Source organism: Moschus berezovskii, chromosome 11 (assembly GCF_049115385.1).
Source record: "Moschus berezovskii isolate FMDL1 chromosome 11, NW_MosBer_1.0, whole genome shotgun sequence".
Lineage (NCBI taxonomy): Eukaryota > Metazoa > Chordata > Mammalia > Artiodactyla > Moschidae > Moschus > Moschus berezovskii.
The window spans coordinates 83,634,988-83,645,699 of record NC_142470.1 but is presented as its reverse complement, the minus strand read 5'-3'; the positions used below and the strand labels follow the sequence as shown (position 1 = coordinate 83,645,699).

Below are 10,712 nucleotides of genomic sequence, written 5' to 3'. Positions count from 1 at the left end.
CCCCTCCCTTCCTCGCCCGGCCCGCGATCCCGGGCTGGGCAGGGCCGGAGCCGCCTCCGAGCCGCTTCTCAGGCCGGGACGGCCGCGGGAGGAGGTCCCGCTGTCAGTCAGCGGGGAAGGCCGGGCCGGCCGGAGGGGGCGGCGCCGAGGACGGGCTCGGGCCGGGAGCTGGGAGGCGGCGGCGGCGGGGGCGGGGGCGGGGGCGGCTCCGGGCCTTATAAGCGGCGGGGGCAGGGCGAGAGGGAGGCAAGTGTCAGGCCGATGTGCCGCCCGCGAGGGGCCGGGGCCGGGGTCGGGGCCGCCGGGGCCATGCGCGTGGGCTGGGCCGGGGGCCGGCGGAGCGCAGAGCGGAGCCGCCTCGGAGCCTGAGCCTCCCGGGGCCGCGGCCGGGGAGCCGCGCGGGGCCGGCTGCCGGGGGGAGGGGAGCGATGCGGCGCCGGCGGGCGGCGGTGGCCGCGGGTTTCTGCGCCTCCTTCCTGCTGGGCTCGGTCCTCAACGTGCTCTTCGCACCGGGCTCGGAGCCTCCACGGCCCGGCCAGTCCCCCGGGCCCTCGCCAGCCCCGGGCCCGGGCCGTCGCGGGGGCCGCGGGGAGCTGGCCCGGCAGATTCGAGCGCGCTACGAGGAGGTGCAGCGCTATTCCCGCGGGGGCCCCGGGCCCGGGGCCGGCCGGCCGGAGCGGCGGCGCCTTATGGACCTGGCCCCGGGCGGTCCGGGCCTGCAGCGTCCCCGGCCCCCGCGGGCCCGGCCGCTGCCCGACGGCGCTCCGGGCTGGCCCCCGGCTCCCGGCCCGGGCTCCCCTGGTCCGGGCCCGCGCCTGGGCTGCGCCGCGCTCCGCAACGTGTCCGGCGCTCAGTACTTGGGCTCCGGCTACACCAAGGCCGTGTACCGGGTCCGCCTGCCTGGCGGCGCGGCGGTGGCGCTCAAGGCGGTGGACTTCAGCGGCCACGATCTGGGCAGCTGCGTGCGCGAGTTCGGGGCGCGGAGGGGCTGCTACCGACTGGCAGCCCATAAGCTGCTCAAAGAGATGGTGCTGCTGGAGCGGCTGCGGCACCCCAACGTGCTGCAGGTACGAAGGTGCGGGTGCGGGGCTGAGGGTGCTGGCTGGACGTGCCCAGGTCGGGTCTCTTTGGCTAGAAGAGAACCTTTGTTTTTACACATAAAGAAGCGGAGCCCCAGTGACTGTGTCAGGTTTAAGCTGGGGGACAGAACCCGGTTCATGGCAGCTCCCTTCTACGCCACTCTGCTTCTCACTCCTGGGTGGCCGTCCGGAGACACTCCCGGGTTCCTCAACTTCCACACCAAGATAAATCAGGACAGAGGGTTCCCAAACTCGGGATGGGGATTGGGGTCCGTTTGGACTTAGGACCCTCCTTCTGCTGGAGCTGGGGTGTTGAGCACTAGGGAAATGACTCCAAACCGAGATGCTGAACAGAGCTCATCCCTGAGTTAGGGGCACAACTGCAGTGATCCGTTTACTTTCTTGATGGAATCTGAACCCCACTTCTCTCAACTTCCAAACAGTGACTTGTCTGACTTTGAAGGTGGGGTGGCACAGCAAATGGGGTTGGGAAGAGCTAGAAAAAGACCAGGTTTGATTCCCCAAGAATATCCGGTACCCCACCCAGAAGCCACTGGAAGAACTGGAGGGGACTGGATAGTAGGCCACAAAATGCATAGCCCTTCCTTGAGGAGACCCTGGGCCTCAAAGTAGGCTTTGGGGAAGCCTTTGGGGTTCTAGCTCAGTGCTCGGGGGACAGGCTGAGGGTCTGAGGGTCACATTACCTGAGCAAATGTGTCTAAGAGACTGGAGGATTGAGAAGGCCAGATGCCCAGGTTCCTACTAAATGGGACTCTGTCTCTCCCATTCACTGGGGAGCAGAGAGGAAAGATGAGACCCCACCTTGTCCCCTCCAGGCTAGACTGAGAGAGTGGGCCTCTTACAGTCCCAGCACTGCCCTAACACACCCACTTCCTCCTCTCCCCCAGCTCTCCTCTGTCCTTGAGTCAGTCCTGGGATTAGACAAACCGTTCCCTTTGCACATGTCTGAGCAGACGGAGAGGGGAATCCCTGACTGCTCCTGGCCCAGTGAACACAGGGTGTGTGCAAGCTCACCCGCTGAAGAACCATGCCCACACCTTCCACCTCCCAGCCCACTCACATGAACCTTTCTGCACCCGGGAGATGTGAGCAAAAACCCAGGAATCCCTCCCTCCTTTCCTCAGGAGTGAGATGGACCCCAGGTCTGTGCATCACAGACTAGTAGAGAGAACTTAGAGAGCTATTGACACCACTGCTGGCTCCCAGGCTACCCCAGCCCTGATCAGACACGTGTCGACTGGGTCCTGGGTTCTGAACTGGTTGCAGAAGGTCAGGCAGAGCCAGCCACTGTGGATGGCTTGCCTGGTGGCATAGCTGACTCTGGAGCTGCAGGGAGTGAGCAGCTGGTTACGTGGCCATTCTAACTGGGAGGATCTAGTTTACTTTCCTTCCCAGGGGCTCCTGGGAAGTTTTTGGAAACTGGGGTGTCGGTCAGATTCCGAGGCAGTGGGGAAGGTCTTAAGTGTGTTAGCAGGATATTGAGTGTTAGTTAATTGACTCAAGACCCCTCTCCCTTACGACAGATTGGAGGTTTGCTGTGCTCTCCTGTCTCTTAAGGAACTCCTCCCACCCTCTCTTACCCCACCCAGACTTCAACACCAGCATCAGCTAAACACCCCCACGTATATCACAGAATGGTCCTCCACTTTAATGTCAGGCCCCCACCACAATGCTGGAGGTGTCAAAGAAAAAAATAACTGGTTTTCACTCAGTCCCTCTCTAGACCAAGAATAGGTTGGCTGTGTGACTCTTACAGGGTGGGAGATTGGGGTGAGTTGCCCTAAGACACAAGTGTTACAAGACAGGGAGGGTCCCAGGTCCTTTCTGTCAGGGGAGAGGTGAAAAGCTAGCCTTACTTACAGGGAGGTAGAGGAACCTTGGGGTGAATTTAGGCACGGCTTTGGTGGGGGTCTCATCCCCAGACCCCCAGGCCAGTATCCCTCTGGCTTCTTCAGCAGTGTCACCTCTGCCTCCAAAGAGGGTTTTCTACCTGGGGGTCTTCTTGCTCAGGAGGCTTCCATTTGGGTGTGCACAGAACTAGAAATAATGTTGTTTTAATACCTCTTAATCATTTAAAATTTCAAAATTGTTCGACTGTTTGCTGAACCAGGGAGGAGCCAGAGAGTGCTTCCCGCTCCCCGAGGCTCCCTCCCCTTCTCTGGCAGTCCCAGAGTTGGCGCTGTGGGTGTTCAAACAGCAAAGGCCCGGGACAGTTTGTCCCACTGGGCACTTCCCAGAGCTTGGTCTGGTCTCCAGGACTGCCCGGGCGGGATGTCTCCATCCATCTTCCGTGACCCCTCCCCAGCCCACCTCTGACACACACAACACACGCACACACACACATTCCCTCACGTGATAGATGCCTCTATAGCCCAGGGTCAAAGGGCACAAGGGTCTCCCCTCTCCTGCACCTCTGTCGTTCTGGGGCCGGTGGCCTCAGATGGGGCCCCAGGCCTGCCTGGGCCCTGATTCTGGCCCTGCCAGAGTATATTTCTTCTCCCAGAGGAACAAAAGATGCGACTGAAATGCTCAGCCTCATGCTTCCTGGGGGGGTTAATGGTGTCTTTTTATTTTTTCCTGAGGGGTGTTGATTAATACCTCGTTAACAGCGCATTTAACGACCTCCGGGTGTTTAATAACCTTCAGAAGTTTCCCACAAAGGCTCAGACTCTGGGCAAGAAAATGAGAACCAGGCTCCAGGGCTGCTCCTTTTACCTCCCCCTACCACTGCCCTCTTTGGGATCTGGGGCCTCCCCCGGGCTGATGTGGGGTGGGGAGGGAAGAAGAGGAGGGGAGAAGAGGGCACCCGGGATTTCCCCCAATCCCCCAAGTCACCACCCTAGTGATCTGAGATGTGCCTTCCCTCGTGCAGGCAGGACTGAGGCGGCTGGGTCCAGGGATGGGGGGTGGCTAAAAGGTTCCTACCGGGATGGAAGGGAGAGTGCAGGGGCCGTGAGTGGAACCGCGAAGGGTGAAAGTGTGCAGGGAAATCTAGCCCAGGGGCTTGGCTCTGCTGGTATCCACCCCATCCCCACCCCCATCATTGAGCTCTCCTCTCTTCCTACTCTGGCCCCGACAACTTGGCCTTTGTGTTCCTGCCCCACAGAGTGCTGGGTGTTTTGAGCACCGGCTGATCCCTTAGCTGATGTGCAGCGAGGTGGGAAAAGGCGGGAACAAGCAGGGCTCTCCATGGATCCTGGTTTAGGTGTCGGTGACAAAGTCAGGCTGTGTTTCCCAGAAGCCCCTGGCCAGCTGAGCTGTACAAAGCCCTTCCCCCAGATGCTATGGAGTGGAAAGGCCCTTGTGACCATGCCCTCAAAGAACAGTGACCTTCCCCAGGAGCTCACTACTACTCCAGCTAATATGGGTCATCCCCCCACCCCCACCAGCTATGCAAAGAACACCCAAGAGTATGAGCCCTGGATTCTTTTTGTACTGATCAACACTTGTTACAAATCCTCAGGGAGATTGCTTTCCCTACAGAAAAACCAGAGCAAAGAAAAAATGAAGGTGCCTGTAAGTGGAAATGATGAAGCCAAGACAAGGATTAGAACAGGGGAGGAGGTACAATAACCATTTGTTGGTTTGCCAGTTAGCAAATGGCACTCTTGGAAAGAACAAGGTTGTGGAGTCAGAGTGACATATATTTAGATACGAGCTCCTGCATTTCTTACCTGTGTGACCTTGTGGAGGTAATTTAACCTTTCTGAGTTGGTTTCCTCACGTGGGAATTGGAGATACTAATAGTACCAACTATGCCCTCTTAGGTTATTCTAAGAATTGAGTTATGCATGTAAAACATTTAGCACAGTGCCTGGCACATGGTTATCACATGGTGCTCAGACCTGCCCATTTTCCTGAGTGGCCAGAGGTAAGGGGCTGCTAGAACAGTGGGCTTGAGCGCAGGCTTCCCAGGCAGAGTTGCTGTTCTCTTCTGGCCTGAGCTGAAGCAGAGACCTAGGGATGGGAGGGTGGCGGCATCTGACAATGCAGCCTCTCCTCGTCCCTATCCCCACCCTGTGACCTCATGACCTGCCTGGCCTCTTTCAGCTCTATGGTTACTGCTACCAGGACAGTGAGGACATCCCAGATGCCCTGACCACCATCACGGAGCTGGGCGCCCCGGTGGAGATGATCCAGCTGCTGCAGACCTCCTGGGAGGATCGCTTCCGAGTGAGCAGGGAGGAGGGACAGTCGGCCTTGGGCTCCTGGCTGGGATGGTTCTCCCTTAGAAGGTCAGCCCTCCAGAGCAGCTTGGATTCCTCCTTAGTTGAGGGAGGGAGGGGGGGTAGGATGCCACGCAGTTGACTCAGCCATCAGCCAAAGGGTTAAAAAAAAACCAAGGCAGAGAGGATCCTGGTTTTGTACTCCTGTTCCACACACACACACACACCCCCCCCCTCAGCCTGGCTGCAGAAGAGCTATGGCTGCAGAAGAGCTAGTGTCCTAGGTCTAGAAAGATCTTAAGGTCATCTTGGCCTGCCCTCTATTTGCATGCACTGGACAGAGCCCACACTGAGATGCAGCTTCAGGGAGGAGTCCCCAGATTTTCCTTGCCCATTTCCCCACTTTCTCCATGTTACCCTCAGGGTCAGGCCAGCCATGGGGTTGTAGAAAATCACTGGGACCACTGTAAGGTCCCAGGCCTCAGCCCTTAGTGAACACTTGAACATTTAAGAGAAAGGCAAACCCACCAGCTCAGTCCAAAGCCTCAGAGGAGGGCACCCTGGAGCCCCCACGCTCCCCTCCCTGGAGAAAAGCAGTGAGCAGTCCGGTGTCTGCCCCTCAGATCTGCCTGAGCCTGGGCCGCCTCCTCCACCACCTGGCCCACTCCCCGCTGGGCTCGGTCACTCTGCTGGACTTCCGCCCCCGACAGTTTGTGCTGGTGGACGGGGAGCTGAAGGTGACAGATCTGGATGACGCCCGTGTGGAGGAGACGCCTTGCACAGGCAACGCCGACTGCATACTCGAGTTCCCAGCCAGGAACTTCACCCTGCCCTGCTCTGCCCAGGGCTGGTGCGAGGCCATGAATGAGAAACGCAACCTCTACAATGCCTACAGGTGACCTCCAGCCCCACTCAGGAGGACCAGCAAGAGGCCCCAGGAGGCACGGCAGGGAGGGGAGCTCACACGGGGCCCAAGAGACCAGCCAAGGCGGGAGACTCTGCCATGACCAATGGAGTGGCAGGGGCGGGGAAAGGCTCCCCACGTCCAGAAGGGAACAGGCAGGCTCCTGACCATGAAGCTAAAAATAGTCAGCTCCAAGGAGAATCTGGGTTGGGGGGTGGCAGCTGGAGGCTTCTTAAAATAGTGTCAGACTCAGCCTAGGGCTGGTGGGAGGGCCCTGCCCCTTCCTGCCTGGGCCCTTCACTTGTGGAAGCTCCTCATAGAGCCAAACCATGGAAGTTGGCTCTGACATGGGTCAACGTGGAGGATAATGTGGGGCTGAGGGGTGGACAAGTCCCCAGGATGGATGGGGAAAACACACCTCAGACTTCAGTTTGGTGTGAAGTTACTTGTGGCCTTAGCATCTGCTCAGACCCCAACGGGGCACATGCTGAATTGACTCCTTAGTCTGAATCGACTCCTAGGCACCCTCTGGGGCTATATGGGTGAGATGGTTAGCCCAAGGGATCAGGCTCCCTAGCGAGATTGGGGTTCTGTCCCAAGTTGGGGTAGAGGAAGGCCATGTCCCCACAGGCTGGACCTTTAGCTCCTGCTTTCTCTCGGCCCCAGGTTTTTCTTCACATACCTCCTGCCCCATAGTGCCCCGCCTTCACTCCGGCCCCTGCTGGACAGCATCGTCAACGCCACGGGTGAGCACTGCCTCCCATCACCTTGTCCCCAAACCTCCAGCAAACGTGGGAACAAGAATGGCCCAGGATGGCACACAGTCCAGAAACATCACTTCCCCAAGTAGATTATGTGGCAAACCCCCGCCCCAGTCCTCTGGTCGTCAGGGCCCAGGCTCCAGAGTTGGGGTGGGTGGGGGCGGGGAGGGAGATGTGGGAGCCCAGGGGCCCTCATAGAGCCACACTGCACTCTGCAGGAGAGCTCACCTGGGGGGTGGACGAGACCCTGGCCCAGCTGGAGAAGGTGCTGCACCTGTACCGGAGCGGGCAGTATCTGCAGAACTCCACTGCGGGCAGCCAAGCCGGTGAGTGGCCCCCGTAGGGATTCAGGGACAGGGAAGGTGGCGGGGGGGGTGGGTCGAGGAGAGTGATCCCCCTAGTTGGGGAAGTGGCTCAGCCTCCCTTTGAGACTCACTTGGAGTGATGCAGAGGGACTGCTTGGCCTCCACTCAGAGATCTTCCCTCTGACTCAGCTAGAACAACTATGTATATGTGTGTGAGTCACTCAGACGTATCCGACTCTTTGCAACCCTGTGGACTGTAGCGCACCCGGCTCCTCTGTCCACATGATTCTCCAGACGTGAATACTGGAGTGAGTTGCCATTTCCTTCTCTGGGGGATCTTCCCAACCCAGGAATCAAACCTTGGTCTTCTGCATTGCAGGCAGATTTTTTACCATCTGAGCCACGAGGGAAGCCCAGGAATAACTATAATTCTGCCTTGAACTGGGGGTTGGGCTCTGACCCAACCCTTCTCTGGGTGGCTGCAAAGCTCGTTCTGTATTGTGTGTGCTTTCAGCAAGTTATTTACACCTTGAGCCTCACTTTCCTCATCTGTGAATTGGGTTCAGTACTACCTGCCTCACAGAATTTTTCCAGGGAGTAAATGATGGGTGAAATGTGTGAAAGCAGTTAACTCGTTTCCTCTTACACAGCTGGAACACAGTCTGTGTTTACTTCTCTTTCGTTCCTCACCCTTCTGGGGCTAGGAGGATGGCTGGAGGTGGAGAGGGCTCTACCTGATACCCGTTAAGAAGCCCCCAAGCAGGGAGAGAATTTCAGTCATGACTCGCAGGCTGTGCGTGGTCCCTCCGCTGAGGCCCTGGGGTTTAGCCTGGTTGGCAGGGGGCGAGGGATGGGCAGCATCCGTATTCAAGGAGCTCTGGCCAGTCTTAGGGGTGGGGGAGCCCTCGTTAGCCCTGTAAATAAAGTTTAACGAGGTGAACAATGGCTGGCTCTGTCCCTGAGGACGCCGTTTATGGGGCTATAAATCACAGCCTGCCCTGGACTTTGGTCTAGTCCCTGTAGAAGAAGGAGGCAGGAAGGCGGGGTGGCCAAGGCCCAGGGCTTCTGCATTATCAGTCCAGAGCTGGGGCTCCCCAGGCAGCAAGACTCGGGTGAACAGGAGGCCTGCAGCGAAGCAGCTTCCAGATTGAGGAGTTTTCAGAGCCTCTGGGGGCTCTTTCTGTGAAATGGGAAGATTTCATATTCTTCCTCCAGTCTCTGCCCCAAACACTCAAGTTGTGGATTCCCAAATGGTAATTCTTTGTGTTTTACATTCATCTGCATGCCTCTGAACTTCAAAAACTCGTGACAGACCCCTGCTACCCAAGAAGCTGGTCTAACCTCTCTCCCCCAGGCCAGGAGGAAATGGGACCAAGGGCAGCCGGAAGCTCTTGCTCCTCAGTGTGGTCTGCATACCAGCAGTTCCGGAAGCTGGTTGGAAATGCCAGTTCCCTGGCCCCACCCCAGACCTTCAGAATGAGAATCTGCATTTTAACAAGATTCCTGAAGATTCACATGCACGCTGAAGTTTGGGAAGCCCAGCTTTAAATGTCTAAAATGTTCCAAGCTCAGCAGCCAGCCTGGTCAACCAGTAGCTCTGTGTGTGTGTGTGAGCATTCGTCTCACACATGTGCCCACCGTCACATGCAGCCTAAATCACTTGTGTGCCCTTAGATTTGGGAGATGTGTATCTCCCAAAAGGTAACCTGAGCTTTGCCTTTCCTGAGTGGTCATCCCAGTTCCACAGTGGTAGCTGCCTGCATCTCCATGCTAGGAAGACTGGGTTGGGTTTTAGACTACATCTAAGAAATGGGCCCCCTAGCCCTTTAAGGAAAGCGGTCCCAGCCCTCACCCCTGGCCACACAGAGTTCTCACTTGAGTTCCATCTCCAAACCGCAGAGTACCAGCGCCTCCCCGACAGTACTATCCCCCAGGAGGACTACCGATGCTGGCCATCCTACCACCACGGAAGCTGCCTCCTTTCAGTGTTCAACCTCGCCGAGGCCGTGGACATCTGTGAGAACCATGCTCAGTGCCAGGCCTTTGTGGTCACTAACCAGACCACCTGGACAGGTGAGCCAGGGGGAAAGGACATCCTGAGGAAGGTGACCAGATTCCCCAGAAGAGACTGATGGGTAGTGGTGGTCCCCCCATCAGAAGCCAGAAACAATGAGAAGACAAGGGGGCTGAGGGGGTGAGACAAGTGTCCTTGTGTTAGGGAGAGTGGCCCTGCCTCCAGGGAGAGAAACATCCAGTCCTGTTCCCTCTCACTTCTGCCTCCAGGTCGGCAGCTGGTCTTTTTCAAGACAGGATGGAGCCACGTGGTCCCTGATCCCAGCAAGACCACGTACGTGAGGGCCTCTGGCTGAGCCATCTGCGGGCTCCGCTGACCATCCCCACCAGCTGGGCGTGCCCGTGACTTGCCCTGGCAGCACTGCATGCCACATGGGCACCCCTGCAGACCAAGCTGACAGCCCAGACAGACCGAGGAGACCAGGACAACGTGCAATAATGCCAGATGTTAAAAATGTGAGTTTCCCAGTCGAGGTCTGGGACTGCTGGCTTCAGAGCCAGGAATCGGAGGGGAGGGAGCCGACTGCCTCTCTCAGCGTCTGGGCCGCCAGCAGGGCTCAGGCTGGTCTCCCTATTGGGCGCTCTGCCCCTCAATGGGGACAGTTCCGTGGGCAGCCCCATCACTGTGTCTGTAGTGTGATAATGTAGCCAGAGCCTCTGCTGCTGGTGTTGCTGCATGTGCCATGGCCCAGCAGGGGCCACGAGGGGACAATCAGTCATGGAGCGCGTTCTCTTAGCCAAGCTCCTGAGCGGAGACTTGAAGGGATGCTCCAAGATGTGGGCGATTCTGTACCCCAGGGCGGCTGCCTCTGGGAACCCAACAGGGGGTGCCTGCCAGCCAGCCCAGGGCACAGACAGAGAAGCATACAAGGTATGAGCCAAGTCGTGGGTTGAGGAGCAGGTAGCAGTTTGAGCCAGGACCTGGGGCGGGGGTGGGGCCGGGGCCTTTCTGCCTCATTTGCTTTCAGTGAAAGCCGCAAAGCAGCCAAAACCAGCCTCTCCCCCCTCCTGGAGTTTGTATATCCAGAAGCTTTTGTACTTCTTGTTCATTAAAATGTTTATTTTTGTAAAAAAAGTAAAATCAATTAATAAAATGACATTTCACGGCAAGGACTGACCTCCCCAGCCACAGTTTCTTGGCCTGACTTGCTTGTGCTCAATTATGTCCCTGGTGTATGTCTGGGAGTTGGGGGAGGAGCAGTGTGTGTGACAAAGAAGTGAAATCTCCACGGCAGACACTGAAGTTTGCAAAATGTGTTTTCAAGCCCTGCTCCTATGGCTTCCATCTCCCTCCTTGGTCCGCCACATCCTTGTCCTAACCAAAGACATGAGGAACCCCTTCCCCTAACAAAGTTAAAATTTTAATACCCATTGGCTTCTGATATACAAAGCCTTTACCCAAA

At 57.6% G+C, this 10,712-nt stretch overlaps 1 protein-coding gene across 2 annotated transcripts; it reads left to right on the top strand.

Annotated features, from left to right (window-relative positions):
* Positions 1–285: 285 nt before the first annotated feature.
* On the top strand, positions 286–10,468 carry PKDCC (protein kinase domain containing, cytoplasmic). 2 transcript variants are annotated; one of them, XM_055400410.2, is made up of 7 exons: positions 286–1,067; positions 5,151–5,273; positions 5,977–6,161; positions 6,837–6,916; positions 7,150–7,257; positions 9,136–9,309; positions 9,520–10,468. In XM_055400410.2, exons 1-7 carry the CDS (start codon positions 429–431, stop codon positions 9,603–9,605), a joined length of 1,395 nt encoding a protein of 464 aa, XP_055256385.2. In that variant the 5' UTR covers positions 286–428; the 3' UTR covers positions 9,606–10,468. The 2 variants fall into 2 exon arrangements, with proteins under 2 accessions (XP_055256385.2, XP_055256384.2); XM_055400409.2 differs by having other exon boundaries at positions 5,890–6,161; positions 9,520–10,467.
* Positions 10,469–10,712: the final 244 nt, after the last annotated feature.